General features: G+C 36.1%; 2 protein-coding genes across 2 annotated transcripts; one reads left to right on the top strand and one right to left on the bottom strand.

The window, feature by feature from the left end:
* Positions 1-8004: 8004 nt before the first annotated feature.
* LOC137710584 (patellin-3-like) lies at positions 8005-10914 on the top strand. Its single transcript, XM_068449653.1, has 4 exons — positions 8005-9426; positions 9659-9783; positions 9905-10046; positions 10301-10914. The coding sequence occupies exons 1-4, from the start codon at positions 8125-8127 to the stop codon at positions 10559-10561; spliced, it is 1830 nt and encodes a 609-aa protein (XP_068305754.1). The 5' UTR covers positions 8005-8124; the 3' UTR covers positions 10562-10914.
* Positions 10915-17213: 6299 nt separating this feature from the next.
* LOC137710573 (patellin-3-like) lies at positions 17214-19584 on the bottom strand. The gene is made up of 4 exons (XM_068449640.1): positions 18371-19584; positions 18105-18229; positions 17813-17963; positions 17214-17701 (listed from the first exon to the last, which is right to left on the bottom strand). The coding sequence occupies exons 1-4, from the start codon at positions 19418-19420 to the stop codon at positions 17447-17449; spliced, it is 1581 nt and encodes a 526-aa protein (XP_068305741.1). The 5' UTR covers positions 19421-19584; the 3' UTR covers positions 17214-17446.
* Between the last annotated feature and the right edge of the window lie 428 nt (positions 19585-20012).

Below are 20012 nucleotides of genomic sequence, written 5' to 3'. Positions count from 1 at the left end.
GAAAATTTTCGGGACAAGAATCTAACAACCGATCCTGAACCGAAACTTCAAGATTCCTGAATTTCGGTATTTCGAGATTTCCCAAAACCAAACTTGCATCAAAATCAAATCATTTAGATTGAAATTGAAATCATCTGAACCTACATTAAAAACCCAAATTGAAATCAAAGAGAGTGACAGTGAATCGGAGGTTGAGAGAGAGACAGAGTGAAGAGATAATCAAACAGACCCGCGTCCTCCTCCTGACCCGAGCCCCCAATTTGAAACCCTAACCTTAATATGAAACCCCACACACTCAAAGACTGGAGAGAATCGGTGGTGGGGGATGAAGCCGTGAAGTGTGGTGGTGGCTGGAGTGGAGAGAGTTTGTCAGAGTCAGATTGTGAAAGGGTAAGTGGCTGCTAAGTTTCGAATTCGAGAAGGAGAAACAGAGAAAGTCTGAGACTGAGTGAACTCAAGGCTTGAAGGTTTGAGTCCTTCAAACGAAGCCAAACTCTTGGTGAGCATCGACGATGTTATCACCTGAGCTTCTGCCATTCCTGCAACGTGTTTTTCAGTTAGGGATGAGAAGTCGAGAGAGAAAGAGATCAGGGAGGTCAGTCGAGAGAGAAAGAGAGGTGAGTCATTTGTGTGATGTGGCCGGATTCGAAGACGGCAAATAAAGAGGAAGAGAGAGATTGAGAGAAATCGGTAAGGTTGAGAGAGTAGGGTAAGGTGAGATCCAGATAAATAGTGACTGAGTGAGGGTTTTATTTGGACTCAATGGTTGAGATTAAATCTCAACCAAATCCAACGGCTGTTACAATTCCAAATATATATTTAAAATTAAATAATATATATATTTTTTATTTCGGTTCAGCTCGGGATTACCAAACGAATGAAAATGTGAAACCGATTCCCGTACCAAAATTTCGGGATTGGTTCAGGATTAGGTATTGAAATTTTCGGCATTTTTGGTTTGAGATTTTTTTGGTTCGATTTCGGAATTTTTTCAATTTGGTTTGGAATTTTCGGTATTTTTTTCCACCCCTAATAATGATCCTGTAATATGCTTTTAATTTCTTATGCATATTTAATATTATGTAGTGTATTTATTCGCCACTTGGTCTAAATCCCTAGACTTCTTTGATTGCATATTAAAATTGTGCTTCCACTTTTTGCTTTTGTGAAAATTGTCTTTCTAGCTACTTAGCTTCTCAAAGTATAAATTTATCTCCATACAAAAAAGTACCTTAACTTAAAGAGCAAGTCTACTCAGTTTAGGAAAGCAAAGGCAGTAAAATTATCTTGTTATTCACTCTAAATGAGTGCTACTACACCCACCCCAATGTCTTATCTTTCCATTCCACTTTTTATTAAAATTTTAATGACTAATCTATCCTCTCATAAAATGACATATAAGGATAGTCAATAAGGAAGCGCTGGTCCCTCATCCTAGTGATTTAGCACACCCATCGCATCGCCATTTTATAGTCTCCTCCGAGCCCTCTCAATCTTTTTCCAAAACTTCAACCTCCAGAATAGACAACACGATTAAGCATGCTATTGTGATCAAGGTTATGAGACGGACTAGATCGTGGAAAGGTGACACAAGTGAGGGTCATGATTATGTTACTTTGTGTTGGTGGATGGCGAGGAGAGAGAGGACGGGTATGAGGCATTTGGAGGGAAGGCGATTATTGCGGATTAAGATGCCACTGCCGCTTCCAGCCAACCACTGCTAAACCCGCTAGCCATGCGCAGGCAGAGCGTGCAAATCGCAATGGAAATGTAGAGTATGCGTATGATTGTATCAAGTGACTGACGAGCTCGACATTTTCCTTTATGTTTTGTTTCAAAATTGTTAAACAAGAGTTCCATGTTGATTAGAAGTATATTGTAATATGTCAAAGGATGTGATAATTGTAATCTTGTGTATTTGATATAGATGGGAAGTTGGGAACTCAGTATCCCAGTACGACTCTTGCAACTCAACCTAATTATTTATACCGATGAATGCAGCAATGAAAGCCAACGCTTCCATCATATTTGGAAATATTATTCAAAGAATTGAAAATAGAATGGAGAATATGTTACAGGAGAAGGAAATCAAGCATTGATATGATAGGATTTGGGCTTTAAGCGGCCATTAATGATTGGAATATGAGGCCAATGAGCAGGGTGTTGAGGGTAAAAGTGCCTTGGGAATAACAGTGGGTGGGAAAATAGTATGGGTTTCTTTTTACTTTTTATGGTGGGTGGGAATATAAGGTGAGTAAGAAGATAAGACATTGGGGTGAGTATATCAGCATTCCTCTAAATAGTATTTGTCTTTTTGAAAGACCACCCATTTAGTAAGAAGAAGAGCAAGGCCAATGGCAATTACTACAAATACATTTTTTTTTTTTTTTTATCTTTTTAATGTGTTTTTTGCTTTATCTTCCATACATCATTGTCTCCTTGGTTCTCGATGAGATTTCGACCACTTTTGTTGTGCCATGTGTCATTATCCATTAGTAATATCCGCTAATACTTTTGTTAAAATTCTCGAACTTTGTAAGTTTGTTTAAATGTGAACTTTTTAAGATTTTTAAGTGCGAATCTAACTTTGTAAGATTTTTTCAAGTAAGAACTTTGTGAGTTATTAAATTTTTTTATATAAATTTTTAGATTTTTTACTGTTGAGTTAATCTTGGCTGTTGAAATGTTCAATTTTTTAAAATCAGATACGTCACACGGCACAACAGCATCTTTTTCAAAACTTTTTTTTTACCGTTGGAAATCTAATGGTCGAACGTCACCTATTGCAAACGGGCTCAAGGCCCTGCAATTGTTGCGATGGCCCGTCCAACGGGCTTCCTGGAGCCCATCAATTACAATTGGGGTACCGCTAGACTTACTTTAATAAACAAATTTAAAGTTATTTTGTTGACAAAAGAAAAAACAAATAGTTTAGATTTTAGATTTCAAATGGGAAAGAAAGAGACAGCGAAGAAGAGGCTAGCCAACAGCTTTGGCTTGCTTTTGGAAGCAAGACCAATAGACGTGGGTCCCACCGGAGTCCCTAAAAGACAAAAACGGCCCCTCCTCGTCCTGGCACTGCCACTGGCGGCAGCAGGCGTTACAATGTTTATCTGTTCCGTTGCGGCCGGCTCGATGTTGTCAAAGGTTACCTTCATACCTGATAAGTGATGCCCCATCCCTTTTTCAAATAAATTTAAAAAAAAATTAAAAATTAAAGAAAATTCTACCCAAAAAAAAAGAAAGCAATGCATTGTTGTTGATCAAATGACAGCCTGTTGTACCAACAGCTACTAATAATGCGACACGTGTACACAGATTTCGGTGTACCCATGGCCTTAGGTTGCGGGTGTGAATCCTCGTTGACAGTCCTGTCACTTTATTATTTTCTACAGGGAGTAAAATCTTTGGAGTGAAGGAAGAGGGGATAATTTTAATTTTCAGTTATTCAATTTAGAGAGGCCGGAGAGGAGAAGATTTATTTATATAAAATGGATGTTTAAGTTCCGGAATTTAGGAAATGGAGAGTTTCGAATTCGGAATGCATAGATAAAACCCAATATATTATCTGCAAGGATATCAGATCATATGCAAATGATAGAGTTAATAGGTTAAATAGTTAAATGTGAGGGTGGGGAATCGGGGGATTGAACCCTCACCAAGTTGCATAACTATTATTGATTTTTGTCACTGGCATACTGCTATTTACCAAAATATAATGTAGCTTAGAACTTTCTAACAAATAGATTCAAGTCTAAAATTTCTCACTTACAAGAGAAAAATATCAGTACATCACAATATTAAACAACTATGTGATATTATATTATTAGATAAAACACCATGGTAAACGCATTTTGCGTTAGACATTCTCGAAGATGAGAAGGTAGAATGATGTTTTGAAAATGTTTTTTTGATGATAAATATCATAAAACGTGCTTAGCGGTTTCTGAAATTTCGTTTCAAGCGACTCCTCCTCCATCTCTAGGGGCCGTGCGGCCCATTGTTTTTGAAATCGGACGGCTTTTGGGACTATTTAATTTGTGAAAGGGAAAGGAAAGAAGATTGTGAGTAGATGAATTGACAGAGATATCATTCGTGACAACCAATACCTCCAATCTTCTTATCTGTTTATTTGGGTTTATGTTTTAAAGATTTATTATTATGATTATTTTTTGAAAAAGAAAAAGCAAAACGACACTAGAATCAATAAGTCATCACTCTACCAACTTTCTCCACAAATTCAGGATTAGAACTTCATCCTTGCATCCCAAGAAGAGATTTTTCAATGTGACCGTCACACGAGATGGTACATCACTTGTTTCTATATAAATAGTAGGTTATGTGTGTTAAAAGATTAATGACTTAAAAATTAAAAGTTTCCATCACTTGCATAAAAACACGTAATGTACCATTCGTATTCCCGTCATAACTAAAAATTTCTTCATTCCAAGCATGTGCATTCACATCAATAAAAAAATAAAAATAAAAATAAAAGACTTTTAAAATATGCGTTAAATTGTTGTCAATCATTTTGATTTTCTGTGAAAAATATGCGTTAAATTGAAGAAACAAGGTTGACAAAAATACCCTCAATTTAATAGAGATTTGTCCAAAATGACCAAAATGATTGATGTTAAACAATTTCAGGAACAACTTCTATCGATTTTAAATCTTAATAATCAAAGTGAATAGTTATATTAACCTTAGAAATCATTTTAGCTAAAAAAACCTTAAAAAATATAGAAAAGAAAAAGCAGCTCTTGCAGGATCATTTTCACCACAATCCTATGATGTTTTAATTTAAAAGAATCAGCTTTAATCTCACATTTTTGCAATGATTAAATAGTGGTTTATAGTTTATAGTTTTTGTTTTGAAAAAAGTCACGATTATAATGTTATACGGTGTATTAATATGCGCATTTTATGCCATGCATAATGGTAACCCCATGAAACATAGTGGCAGACTAACGGTTAAACTAAAAAAAATCATCTTATCACTAAAAGAAAAAGTTTTTTCACCAGCAAAAAGTCTAAAGTAAAAAACGAAAAAAAGGCTACACCTGGTTAAAGCTACCCACGCTTGTGGTGAATCTATAATCCTTTTTTCTTTTTTCTTTTTTCTTTTTTCTTTTTTATGTATCAAGGCTAACACATTGATTAAACCTCTGATCCTCAATTTGTGAAAAATAAAAGTTTTTTTGTGTCACTTAATATTAAGGTCTTATTAACTTGTACGCGAAAGATTTTATGTTCCAAACTCACTAAAAGTGAATTTGAACCACATTATTATAGTTAGTTCATTGTTAGATTTAAGCCACTTTCCTACCTCCTTAGTATAGCTAATACCGTTTATGAAATTTTCTTCTTCTTTTAATCAACAAAGTGAAAATACAAGAGTTGAAGTCTCAGGCGTGAGGGTAGAAATTATACGTGTAGTAGAAAGAAGACAATTTATTTAGGCTAAATTTTTTTCCCACTTTTGATGTAACCTTCGTGGTGAAAAAACTTTCAATTAAATCCTCGTGGTGGGTCTTGTTAGCAATTGACGTCGAAATCTAAATTTCCGTTAGTCTTCCATTAAATAAACTCATGTCATGTGACTATCACATGCATGGTCAAATTCGTCATTTCAATCTAATTTACATCCTATTCTATAGACATCTAGTATGAGTTAGAGTTTAATTGAAATTAGATTTTATAGAAGAAAAAAAAGGCTGGAACACAAAGAGTGAAACTAAACTCTTAAAACCACTTCAATGGCTAGGAGAAGAGGTGAATGTGAAGTCACACCTAATTTCTTAGGTATGATTTAATTTCTTTTGAAAATCCTAATACTTCTAATAAACCATTGTTTCTTTTTCAATGCCAACACGTCTTTAATCATGAGTTAGAGTCTTAGTCTTACTTGAATTTTCATTCTTGTAACCCTTTGGATATGTTTTTCACAATGGGTTTGGCTTCATATGCAATTTGACTAGGTTAACAGGATTTGAGGTGATGGTTAACGACGGTGGAGGTCCACTAGCGGCTATGGTGGTGGCTGGGAGCTTGAGATGAGATATGGGGACTGTTGAGTTTTTTTATCTTCACAAGTTTCTTTATTTATAATTTTATTTTAATTCAAAGGAAAACTAATGAAAATGACTTAAAAACTTTGAGTTTTAATGATAAGGACAAAATAAAGGGTAAAGTGAATAGTACCATGATTGACCTTTTAATGTAAAAATGTGGTTTTTCGTTAAAGTGAACAGTACTGTGAGCTTTTCGTTAAAATTCTCTTAATACAGTCATGTTTTTGTCCTTTTATTTTCCAAAATAAATAAACTTAATTTTGACCGATCCACATATGACAGTCACATGATTTTATTTAATGGAAGACTAACGGAACTTTGGATTTGGACCTTAATTGCTAATACAGCTCACCACAGGAATTTAATTAATAGTTTTTTCATCGCAAGGGTCACATTGAAAGTTACGTGTCATGACAGGGACTACAAAAAAAATTTGGCCATTTATTTAAAGAATATGTTGAACATCTAATATTTATCTATTTTACAGGTAAATAGGGTCATCTCTTAAAAAAAAAATCAGATTAAATAACTAATTTTAGTGTTGAACAAATCGACTGATCTTGAAATAATTAGTTGCTCGTGATGAATCATAGTGCCACCGATCTTTGGTCCTCTTGATTTTTCATCATATGATGATGTAGAAACTAAATATTTTCGATTTTAATTCATTATTGTATCAAGAATCATATTTTTTTTACAACACTATTGGGTCGGCACACATTGTCTAAACACAAAATGACCCAACCATAATTAGATTTTAAAACTTATTGTTCATGAAAATTGAACTTGAAGCATTTCAGTTAAAAATCGAGAGAAATACCATTAGACAGTGGTGTAACTGGTTCTTAGGGAGTGTATTTGTGTGTGCAACAAAATAAATTCATGGAGTTTAACGAATTTGTAAATCCATGAAGTTTTCGTTATTTTCTAGAAATTTTATGTAACTTTTGAGTAAAATCCCTTCAAAATCTCAAAAGGAGGTGTGAGATTTACAAGTGCTTAAAATACAGTACAAAGTCTCTCAAATTTCTTTGAAATTCTCAACTTTTTAAGTATTTTAAAATCAATTCCTAATTAATTACACATAGAATGTTAAAGTGTCTTTTCTTTCTTTTTCTTTTTTTTTGTAAAAAAAAAAAAAAGTTATTGAATACCCTGAATTATAATAAAATATTTCAAAATTGTTTACCCAAAAAGATTCAAAATTTAAATACAATTAAACATTTAGAGAATCATATATCCCTAAATTTGTAAAATGAATTAAATTCCTCAAAATTTCAATTAAAATCTTGAGTGATTGCCCTATTAGTTTCACAAAGAGATGAAACATGAAAAGTCCACTAGCATTTGTCAAATTTCCTGGTATCAGATAAGTTTGAATTTATGACACCAGACGGAATAACTTTCATTAGACGAAATAAAAATAGAAATAAATGAGAAACGGACAAGAGGGTTGGGCTTGAGATTGACAATTGAGATGGTGATATTTGAGCGGAAGAAACATTGGCAATTACAAATTTAGACGACAAAGTACACTGGACACCGAATAACAGCAGATCATGGGAAACAAAGGCAGAGGGAAGGAGAGAGATTCAATTTTTTCAAAACACCAATGATATATAATGTGTTATTATACAAATAATAAAATATGTATGTTAAAAAATTAACAATTTAAAAACAAAATTTTTCTATATTTATATAATGATACGTGATTTTTCAAATCGTGTGTTCCGAATACAATGAAAAGGGCGGGGGCAAGTTTTAGAACAAGGAGTGGGGTAGGGTGGAGGATTGTGGGACCCATAAAACAAAGTGGTGGACGAGCTGGCGAACCTGTCTGACAGACTGGTTCTTCCCATAGACAACACGACCCAACATCAACAATCCTCCTCTCCACTCTCTTCAAACTTCCCCCTCCTCTTCCTCCCCCTCAACTTCCACTTCCTCCACCCCCACTTCTTCCCCTCGTCATTTAATTCCCCCTCCACCCCCACACTCTCTCTCCTCTCTCAAACTCTCTCTTTCTCTCACTGTAGATAATCAATTAATTGATATGGCTGAGGAACACCAGAAGCCTGAGGCTGCAGCTGCGCCAGAAGCACCACCATCCGAGGAGGTTGTGGTGGTGGCTGATGCGCCGCCTGCCGATAAGTCTGTGACCGAGAAAGAAGCGGCTCCGGTTCCAGAGACGGAGGCCGAGGCAGACAAGCCGGCTGTGACGACGACTGAGGAGGTGGAGGACAAGGCTGCTCCCAAGGCTGACGAGGATCAGAAAGCCATCGCCCAGTCGGTTTCTTTCAAGGAAGAGAGCTACGTTGTTAGCGAGCTTCCCGAGCCCCAGAAGAAGGCTCTTGAGGAGCTGAAAGTACTCATCCAGGAGGCCCTTAATAAGCACGAGTTCACTGCTCCGCCGCCCGCCAAAGAGGAGGAGAAGCCTGTACCGGCGGCTGAGGAGAAGAAGGAGGACGAGAAAACTGAAGAAGTACCACCCAAAGCTGAAGAGGAACCCAAGACGGAAGAAGCAAAAGCAGACGCAGAAGCAGTACAAGAAGCCAAAGAGGAAGAAAAGCCAAAAGAAGTAGAGGAGGAGAAGCCAAAAGCAGAGGAAGAGACGGTAGTTGTGACGGAGACTCTGGTGGAGAAAGTTACAGAGACTGTTGATGACGACGGCGCCAAGACTGTGGAGGCGATTGAAGAGACCATAGTCGCAGTAGCCCCTGCTCCGGCTGCAGAGGCGGAAGCAGGCCCATCTAAAGAGACCGAGGTGGCGGTGGAGGCTACTCCCGCTGCTGCTGCTGAGGAGACTAAACCAGAAGAGGAGGCCCCCGCGGCGCCACCTGTGGCGCCGGAGGAGGTGTACATATGGGGAATTCCGCTTCTGGGAGACGAAAGGAGCGACGTGGTTCTGTTGAAGTTCCTGAGGGCGAGGGATTTCAAGGTGAAGGAGGCGTTCGCCATGATCAAGAACAGCGTGCGGTGGAGGAAGGAGTGGGGCATCGAGGGGCTGCTGGAGGAAGATCTCGGAAGCCACTGGGACAAGGTGGTGTTCACTCATGGCGTCGACAAGGAAGGCCACCCTGTGTGCTACAACGTGTTCGGGGAGTTCCAGAACAAGGAGTTGTATCAGAATACTTTTACGGACGAAGAGAAGAGGGCCAAGTTCATCAAATGGAGGATCCAGTTCTTGGAGAGGAGCATCAGAAAGTTCGACTTCAACCCCACCGGAATATCGACCATCGTTCAGGTCAATGATATCAAGAACTCTCCTGGGCTTTTCAAGAGGGAGCACAACCAGGTCACCAACCAGGCCCTTCATCTCCTTCAGGATAACTACCCTGAGTTTGTTGCCAGACAGGTACTTTACTTTATTACTTACTCGTTCTCGTGGTCACCTCGTAAATCAAACCGCATTTGACATCTGAGATTAAAACGATAAAAGCACGATTATCTATTCTCCACTTTTTATATCAAATCCAAAGATGAGCGACCATGCATCCTCTCTGATCACCTGGTGAGAGAACATTTACGCGATTAATGATTAAGTGAATTGAATTTGAATTTGAATTTGTGGGTTTGATTTGGTGAAGGTGTTCATCAATGTGCCATGGTGGTATCTTGCTTTCAATAGGATGATCAGCCCCTTCCTGACCCAGAGGACCAAGAGCAAGTTTGTATTTGCCGGTCCTTCCAAGTCTGCTGAAACCCTTTTCAAGTAATTTAATTCATTCCCTTTCCTTTTACTTGTCTCAAATTAGTAATATTATTGTTGCTAAATTTGTATAACTGAAAGATAAAAATACGGAAACTAATTAGGGTGAAACGTGATTACTCAGATATATAGGCCCAGAGCATGTGCCGGTTCAGTATGGTGGGCTAAGCAAGGAGGGTGAGCATGAATTCACCACATCTGACGCTGTCACTGAGATTACTGTCAAGCCAGCATCCAAGCACACTGTCGAAATTCCCGTGTCTGAGGTATGTTATCTAATTAGTAATTATTATTAAAAACGGCGACAACAAGGCAACAAGGCTTCTCCACTTTAAACATCTATTGTGCGCAGCCTTACTCTTGCTTGGCAAATACGCCGTTTCCACGACTCGAACCCGTGACCTTTCAGTCACAAAGGAGCAACCTTTCTGTTGCGCAGCGCGCCCTCATTAATTATTGTTGTTGTTTTGTAATAGTACGTAAATTTTTAGTAAGTGTGAGTTTTTGTGAATTGATGCAGTCTGGGGAGGTTTTGGTGTGGGAAGTGAGAGTGGTGGGATGGGAAGTAACCTATGGAGCTGAATTCGTGCCAAGCGCGGAGGACGGCTACACCATAATCTTACAAAAGGCATGGAAGGTCGGGGCAGCGGATGAGCCGGTGATCACAAACACGTACAAGATTGGCGAGGCGGGGAAGGTTGTGCTGACCATCGATAACCAAAGCTCGAAGAAGAAGAAGCTCCTCTACAGGTCCAAGACCAAGCCCTCCTCTGAAATCTGATTCTTCAACAAATAAACAGAACATTCAACATTTCAACTCAAGCTCTCTCCATATTTATTTTTTTCTTCATCTTCTTCTGGTTGATATTTATTTTTGCTCCTGCAGTGTATGTGCCTGAAGGTATTTATATTTATAATTTTGATTCATATTTGTTTTAGTGAATGGGGTTTGTGGTAATTTTGGATTTGGATTGTAAACAGTAGTGGAAGATGATGTGCTGTGATGGGGGAAACATTTGACACAGTATATACTATGTTGTGTTATGTTATGTTGGTATATATGGTCGTGGGAACAGATTATTCCTCTGCCTGTAAAATCATAAAATCTCTGTAAATTTGGTCCCCTCCCTCCTTTCTTTTGGCATTTTAGCTATGAAATGAAAATAGATTGTTTTAACTTTTCATTTTGATGACTAAGATTCAATAAGATTTAAAATTGATAGAAATAGTTTTAGAAATTATCCACCATCGATTATTTTGGTTCTTTTGGAAAAAATCTGTTAAATTTAAGAAATTACCAGTTTAAATGGAGGGGTTGATTTGATAAAAATACTTTTAATTTAACGGAAGAAGGACGAACAATCTTAAGGGGTTGATTTGACAAAAATATTTTTAATTTAACGGAAGAAGGACGAACAATCTAGGGATCATTTATATTCTATTTTAAATCTCAAGGAACAAAGTGAGGAATTATGCCAATTTCATTTATATTCTATTTTAAATCTCAAGGAACAAAGTGAAGAATTATGCCAATTTCAGAGACCATTTTGAATAGAACCTTTATTTTTTATCAGTTTTGTTCTGGTCCATGTCACTGTTGCTGGTGTATCTTATATGCAGATTAAGATAAAGGGATAATTTTTTTGACAAATATTTTTACGCAAAAGTGCTTTTCTTAGTTTGGTAACAATGAGAAATTATGTAGAAAATACGAATTTTTTGGATACAATGGTCTCTTTCAAATATTAACGAGGAGTGGGATTCTTAGTGCTTGCGCTTAGGAACAAACTCTTCTTAATGATCCAACTTTCCCTTCACTTAAAAGTCAAGAATAAATAAAAACTTTGGAATCTGGATAAGGAAGAGTTTAAGGAAGTTCTTTACTGAGAGAAGTGGTGATCTCGTCTTGCTTGTTGGGAAAGAGGAAGTTTCCAAAGTGCTTTTTCCAATCAAATAGCGAGCGATCACTCAAGAATGAACCCTAATTGAAAGCGGTTGGGAATCCATCCCTTACGGGAATCAAACCTGTATCCATTTTCAAATAAAAATGAAGGTATATTTGTCATAAAAATGGCATTTTTTTTGTTACCTATGAGGAAGGAAAGTGAATACCAGTGGAGGGATTCACTTTTCCCCCTTGCATTTTCATGACCAGGAAATCATTTCCCAAACCTAGACTTACCAAACATGGGAATGATAATGTTTTTATTCATGCCCAATGCCCTTTTCCGCATACCATGTGTAGCCTAATGGATTAGACGGACCTGAAAGAAACAGAAATATATACATATATGATGTGTTTATGCGAATTTTGAACGTTTTATGAACAATGAATATAATTTGGAAGTTTTGATGTTTTGCTTTGAGAAATATTTGGAATACCGATAATGGCTTGTTTGGCTAGTTACAAATAAGAAACATCGATATTTAGAGAACTGTTAAGGAGGTTCTCTGAAAAATAAGATTTGTTTTTAACTCTTTACCACTTTATTATTTGACATAATATTTTATAATATTAATATAAAAATTGATGTTAAACTATAAAACGACGTAAAATCAATAAAGAACACTGTAAAAGAGTTCCCTTAGCAATAAGAAAAGTGATTAGGAGTTGGGACCACTTTCTTGATCCGTTGGCACCGCTTTGGAGGTAAACAAAAACATCACGGCACCAAACAATTCGAATTTATTATTATTATTTTTTTTAATTTTGGAAGCAAGGGATAACATACCAAGGCACAGAAGCCAAAAGAACAATTCGAATTTATTGGAAGGAGCGAGTTGGACCATTTTGTTGGTCAAGAATTGTTTACTGGTAGATGATTCTCTCCCATTTTAATCTCTCTTTCCTTTTTTTTTTTTTTTTATTATTTAAATAGTTACAATTAAATCACGTCATCTTATTTTAATTTTTTTTATAGAAACAAAAAGTAATATGTGAGAGGAGGGGATGAGAATAGAAGGGAAGAGAATTATACTCCTTGTTTACTAGTGTCATGTTCCTTTATTACTCTGACGGTAAACTGCTAATTTAGTTATTGAATTATCACGTGAGTAAAAATTAGATTTCTAAACTATTCTTTTTTAGAAAAATTAGTCTCTAAATTATAAAAATCTACCATTACATCCCTAACATTATTTTGAAGCTACTATATTTAATTTTCCATCAATTTAAGTCACACTACTTGCATGTAATACACATTAGAAGATAGATTGGTAATTTTACATAAAGAAATAGTGTATGGAGTTAACTTTGGAGCGTAAATTAGACGTTACATTTGCAACCTATATGAAATATTAAGGGCTTATAGGCGAGAAAAAAAATCAGTATTACACTCTAAAGTATGTTAATCGACTTAAGTTAACAAAAAATTGGATAAAATAGCTTTGAATACAACAGTAGGGATAAGATTAGCAAATTTGAATGAATCTAGAGACTTATTTTATTGAAAAAAATAATTCAGAAAACTAATTTCACTGAGGTGATAGTTCAGAAACTAAATTGGCACTTCACCCTATATTATGTATATAGGGTCAAGCTCAAAGCACACACATTATAAAAAATTGCAAGCATATATGATGTATTTTTATGATCTGCAAATTATTTTTTGAAAATTTCTAAGGAAACTATCTTAAAGTGAGATTTTCTTTGAATTATTTGTCACCTCATAGTTTAACATTAATTCTCATGTCAATATTATAAAACATTATGCAAAAAAAAATGAGGGGGCAAAGAGTTCAACTTTTGAGAGACTCCTTAGCACTTTTTTTGTTTGTTTCCTTCAAAGATCGTCTTTACTAAAAGTCACTCAAATCCGAATTATATAACTGTTCGAGTAAATGATAGTCATTTTCTTATTTCTTTGTAAAATTGTATTTGTGTTTTTATTTACTACAAATAAATGTCTTAATGGTTTTTTATTTACCTAAGTTTTTACAAGAATGGTCTATGAATCAGAATAACAAATTGATTTGTCCCTTCTTAATTAAATTGCATTCATTAAAATTTTTAAAAGAAGATGCGTTTTTTAACAAACGATTTATCTACACTAAGGAATGGAGAAGTAGGCTAAGCCTCACAGTGGTCTACGAATAATGTGGTTCAAGAGAGGGGCATTTCTTGATATTATGAAAGCTTCACAATTTTGCATTCTCACTTTATATACAAACTATTCTCTTGCCGCAAGCCTACGCGTATGACAATTGACTTTTTTATTGATTTATTTTATTGTTTTGTTTAATACATATATATGTGTGTGCGCGCGCGCATCTATATATATGTGTGTGTAGATGCGTTGGCAGATTTGATGCATATATATATATATATATATATATATATATATATATATATATATATATATATATGGGGGATAGGATAAGGAACAAATATTTTTAAATATTCTTACACTTCTTTGTAGCCTTTAGATTTTATAACATCCAAGGGTTCCTATTTATTCATTAAATGACTTAGATACTTATATGGATTTTAACTAATATTAAAAATAAAAATAAAATTGAAAAAACATAAAATCTGGAAGAAAATTAAAACTAAAATTAATAAAATAAATAAAATAACCAAAGTTTTGTTTGGTGCATTGAGGTAGGTATTGAAGAGATCCACCCTATCCAAAAACCAGAGATAGCCACTACTTCGCCTCTCCTTCCTCCCTCTCTGTGTTCGTCATGTCGTCGACCAGTGCTTTAAGCTCCCGGCTTTCCAACTTCCACCACCTCACCAACTCCTAGGACCACCTCTCTTTCCGTAAGCTCTCTCGAAACGCTAGGGTTTATTTTTGATATTATTATTAAGATTTATTTTTTATAAAAATAAAAACTCAATCCTTGTTTACACTGAGTATTACCTATGCCTGGTATCACGTTTTTTTATTTATTTAAAAAGTATGTTGTTTTGTTATTATTAGGGTTTATTTTTTATAAAATGAAAGAAGGGATTCCATCAAGCTTCCTCACCGGCAAAGAAGAAGTTTCATGATTTTTTTTTATTAGGGTTCAAAGTCTTAATCCAAGTCTTGATCGAAATAGAAATGGGAGAACCAATTTCAGTTAAATTATCTTCCTTTTTAATTATATTTTTAATTTTCTAGATTTTTTGTTTTTTTTTTAGTTTTATTTTATATTTAATATTAGTTAAAATCCACATAAGCATCCATGTCATTTAATGAATAAATAAGAATCCTTGAATGTCATGTATCAAAAAACTTTAAAAAAATGTAAAAGTATTTGTAAAAATATTTGTCTCTTGATCATGTGCATATATATATATATATATATATATATATATAGATGCATTGGCAAATTCGATACCGTTGAAAAAGAAAAGGAAAGGAACAGGTCGGTAGATCGAGGGACCAGCAAATTGCACTTACCTGTTTTATTTTTAGGTTCAAAATTGCACTTAATTAGCTCTTTAATCATACATAATAGTACATGCATGGGAACAAGGATTGCACATGTTGTTAACATTCATGATCACTTTCCGTCAATTTTTTTACACTTTTTTTTCTATTTTAACGCAAACGATATCATTAAGTTAGAGTAAGCGAACAAAAGAACTATTTAAATAGAAAGGTTCTAACCACTATAATAATTTCCGATTTGCTTGTTTATAATTATTTTTTACTTTGAAAAGGAAAAAAGGTAAGGGCCGGCAGTAATCAATCGCTTTGGCACGAAAGTAAACCAAACTTAGTTGTCTTCTTAGCCACCTCTATTCATGTTTGATTCCTTCCCTGGGACCCTCACCATGTTTGGTTTGTAATCATTTTCTCCACCACCTCAATTAATTAATTAGTTAAACGTATATTATTGCCAAGTTTATCATCAATTACCAGGGTCAGAGCATGATTACCGCTTAATATATTACGTGGCATATGATATTTTGGTGTTTAAAACATAGGGCTGTAAATCGACTCGAAACTACTCAATCTTGTATTTGATTCGGAGTTGGCTCGTGCGTTTGTTCGTAGATATTCAGCCTCTTGGAAGAAGTCAAGTTTATGTTAGGTTTGATAACAAACAAGTCAAGCTAAGTAATGATATGTTTGGTTCGTAAAACTCAAACTAGCTCGTTTGTTTTCTTGAGACACCTCGAACTATGTTATTTCAAAGTAGCTTGTATGTTTTCTCAAATTCGTTTGAAATGAAAGATCATGTGTTTTTTTTTTTTTTTTTTTTTTGTCAAATGATAGATTTTGTTAGATTAGTTCACCGATGGGATTCGAACCCACGCTGTTATGTAAGGACTTAACACATTTCCAACGCTGTTATGCAAAGACTTTTCATATTTCCACTACTGTGGTAAATAACCACTTGCAAAATGAAAGATCATGTTTGAGATTTTGCTTATGAAGAATTATATTTGAGTTTTTTTTTCCAAGGTTTGGTTGACTTTCTTCTTTCAATTATATTTTTATACAACGATATTCTACTCTAATAGGAGAACATATTATATTTAAGAAATTGTTATTGGTACTTCAAAAAACTCATTTTACACTCCAAACATTTTATATTTGGAAAGAAAAATACACTTCTGAGGAGTGTAGAATGAAAATTTTAAAATACCAATAACACTTCCTTGTATTTATAATTTTTTTTTTTTTTTTAATTTGTAAGCGGAATGTTTCAACTTTAATTCGCTTGCATATAATTTATTATTTTAGTGAGGTGTGGGCTTATTTATTCGTTCCAGTTGGATCACAAGTCACGGGCAAAGATCCAAGAGTTGCGAAGATATAAAACATCCAGCCCATACATTTGGGTTTTCATGATGACATCAGCTCATGTATTACAGCCGATTCCTTTTCAGCACAATTAAAGCCATCTCCAACGGAGAGGATTAGAGTTCAAAAGTTAAAAAATGATCTGATTTGTCAAAAAATTCATCAATCAATCGATGGTTAAACTATTATTTTATGAAATTCATCAAATTATTATTTGGCCAAATGGACATCGGGCTAGTTGAAGTAGCCCCACTCTTAGCCTTTTTTGAGGCTCAGCTCCTCAATTAAAATAATTTATTCAAATTGAACGGTTAAATTTAAAAACATTTAACAGTAATTTAGCTAAATTGACCAATAAATTTAAAAGTATAAACTTAAAACTATTATAGTATTGAGAGGGTTATGTTTAGATATTTTGATTGGAGATGATATATAAGACGACCTGATATTGTTTATTTAAAAATAATTTTTTGTAATTCTAAACAGGACTACGTTTAATCCTTTTGGTTGGAGATAACCTAACTCATTGATATCACACAGTAAGTCCTGAGTTTGACTCTTGGCGCTAGACTCCTAGTTATTCAAAGAGAGATTGAAATGCATCGGTGAGGTTTTCCGACCCCCAAAAGAATGGACTGCTGTGACGAAATCACCGGCCGATGCTTTTTTTAAGGATAAAAAGAAAGGAAAAACTGTAACCAGAAAAGCATAAACTATAATATAGAAGCCACCCAGAATTACAAGGAAAATAGAAACTACAGTTTTGAAAATTCAAAAGTTACCACTGTATTTTTCTGATATAACTAGAAAACTCAATTTACAGAATACAACACAAAAAAGATGATGATAAACAAGTATGATGCCAACCGACCAAAGTGCACATTGCACAACAGGTGTTTGAAGTGCTGCAGCCTCATTCAAATTCCTTAGTAATCAAGGGGTTCGATCTTGAACCTGTACAGAAGCCTCTTCTTTTTCGGGGTTGGGTTGTCAATCTTGAGCAATATTTTACCCAGTTCCGTAACTTTGAAGCTGTTACTCACCACTGGCTCATCGGCCGGGCTCATCTTTGTGGCTTTCTGTATGATGATTGTGTATCCATTTTCGGCTTCGGGCACAAACTCAGCCCCATAGCTCACCTCCCATCCGACCACACGGAGCTCCCACACAATGGTGCACTTCTGCAACATATCAATTCCATATGAATTAAAGCAATGAGCCATGAATAATAATTTAGCACCTGGCCAATGCTCATATATTATAAAAGTAGAGCAAAAGAGAAGCAATCAAACCTCATATATTATAATTTCCACAGTTTGTTTCGTTGCAGGTTTAACTGTAACATCGGCCACTGGATCCTCAATGGTAAATTCAGGGTTGCAGTCACAGTAATCAACACTCAAGCCACCATACTGGATCGGAACATGCTCAGGAGAGATGTACCTGCATTATCCGCCAATCGAAATTTAAACCAAAACCAACCAACCATATATATATATATATATATGAGAATGTAAGCCGGCGTGATACCGAATGAGAATTGGGGGCATAAATTGATAGTCACAGTAGAGTAATCCTACTAACTTGAAAAGGGTTTCCGCGGTTTTGGCTGGGCTCGCAACAACAAACTTGCTTTTCGTCCTCTGCGTCAAGAACGGACTGATCATGGTGTAGAATGCAAGATACCACCACGGCGCATTGATAAACACCTTCATTAACAAGATTTATCCATAACCAAACCAAACCAACCAAACAAACATCAGCATTCAGTATTCAATACAGAGATATCAATAATACAAGGTTACCAAAATCAACAGACAACAGACAATCAAGTAAGTACTATGTACTACCTGTTTGGCTACGAATTCGGGATAATTGTCCTGGAGCAAGTGAAGAGCCTGTTTGGTGGCCACTCGAAGTTCCTTCTTAGCCGGACCAGGAGAATTCTTGAGATCATTGACCTGAAAAATACTACAAACACCACCGGGAGTGAAATCAAGCTTCCGAATACCCTTCTCCAAGAACTGAACCCGCCACCGGAGAAACTTGGTCCGCTTTTCCTCGTCCGAGAATGTTTTCTGGTACAGTTCTTTGTTCTGAAACTCTCCGAACACATTGTAACACACAGGGTGACCATCCCTATCGTACCCATGAACAAACACCACCTTCTCCAAATCATCACCGAGATCCTCCTGCACAAGAGCGTCGATCCCGAATTCCTTCCGCCATTGAATAGTGTTGCGAAGCATCACAAAGGCATCCTTCACCTTGAAGTCCCTCGCCCTCAGGAACTTGAGAAGAATCACATCGCTCTTATCGTCCTTCAGAAGAGGGACTCCCCAAATGGACACTTCCTCGTCCGCCGGCGGCACCACCGATTGTGCTGTTTCTTTAGCTACTTCCTCTGCTTCCTTCACTGGCTGCTCTTCGATTTTGGGTTCATGGGTTGGTTTTGATTCTGATTCCGATTTGGAAACCGGTGCTCCTATTGGTGGCGGTGCTTGTGCTGGTGCTGGTGCTTCGGCTTTCGGGGATGTGAACTGGTGAGTATTGAGAGCTTCCTGGACGAGCTGCTTCAGTTCTTGAAGAGCTTTTCTCTCTGAATCTGAGAGATCGGCCACTACGTTACTCTCCTCCTTGAACGAAATCAAAGATCGAGGAATCTGCTTTTTCTCCGCCTCTTCTTTCACCGGCACAGACCCCACCGCCGCAACTGGTGGTGGTGCAAGTGCCTCTTCTTTCTCAGACTCTGTCACTTCTGGCAGCGATGGTGGTGGTGGGGGTGCGTCTTCTTTAGACTCTGGTTCCGTCAAAGCCGGTGCTTCAGGCTCAGAAGCGGCAGGAGGCGGTGTCGGCGGCGCTAGGTCAGATGATGGTGTTATGGGGATTTCGTCGGCCATTTTTGGAGATGGAGATGGGAAGGAGGAGGAGTTAGGTGGGCGAACTTTAGTTGGTGTTGAGAAGCAGAAGGAAGATACGGAATTATGAAGGAGGAGGAAAGTGAAGAGAGAGAAAGAGAAGCGATGGTTTTGTTTTGTCAGTGAGTGAGTGGCACTGTTAGCGTGGTGAGGTATGTGTGAACTCAAGCATGCTCAGCACATGATACTACCAGCAGTCAGAACTGTAGTAACACCGTCAGGATCCATGCTTCAATCTGGAATCCTATGCTCTTCAAAGTACAAGCCCCACCCCTTTTCTTTTTTTTTTTTTTTTTTTTTTTTTGCCTTTTTATGTTTTTGGAAAATATTTTGGATAATATCAAATATTATAGATTGTCGCTTTATCATTAGGCAAAAGATATTTTTGCATACCACTTTAAAATGACAGTGATGCTCACAATCTCATTGATTATTGTCAAATAAATTTAATTTAATATCTATTATCAAAATCTTGAAATTTAACTAATTTAACGGAAATTAATATGGAGTAGCATCTCCACTTTTAAGTGATGAGCAATAATGTATTCTATCTTTTGTGACACTTCAAAAATCT

This window comes from Pyrus communis, chromosome 1 (genome assembly GCF_963583255.1).
Source record: "Pyrus communis chromosome 1, drPyrComm1.1, whole genome shotgun sequence".
Taxonomy (NCBI): Eukaryota; Viridiplantae; Streptophyta; class Magnoliopsida; order Rosales; family Rosaceae; genus Pyrus; species Pyrus communis.
Note: the sequence above shows the minus strand (reverse complement) of the source record. Positions and strands in the feature narration are given on the sequence as shown.

Excerpts from the sequence above, each read along its gene's own strand:
- LOC137710573 (XM_068449640.1), bottom strand. The coding sequence starts at position 19,420 with ATGGCCGACGAAATCCCCATAACACCATCATCTGACCTAGCGCCGCCG. Across the intron at positions 17,964-18,104 it reads ACCGCGGAAACCCTTTTCAA|GTACATCTCTCCTGAGCATG; the intron begins GTTAGTAGGATT and ends CGGATAATGCAG. Across the intron at positions 17,702-17,812 it reads TGGAAATTATAATATATGAG|AAGTGCACCATTGTGTGGGA; the intron begins GTTTGATTGCTT and ends GATATGTTGCAG.
- LOC137710584 (XM_068449653.1), top strand. The coding sequence starts at position 8,125 with ATGGCTGAGGAACACCAGAAGCCTGAGGCTGCAGCTGCGCCAGAAGCA. Across the intron at positions 9,784-9,904 it reads TCTGCTGAAACCCTTTTCAA|ATATATAGGCCCAGAGCATG; the intron begins GTAATTTAATTC and ends GTGATTACTCAG. Across the intron at positions 10,047-10,300 it reads TCGAAATTCCCGTGTCTGAG|TCTGGGGAGGTTTTGGTGTG; the intron begins GTATGTTATCTA and ends GAATTGATGCAG.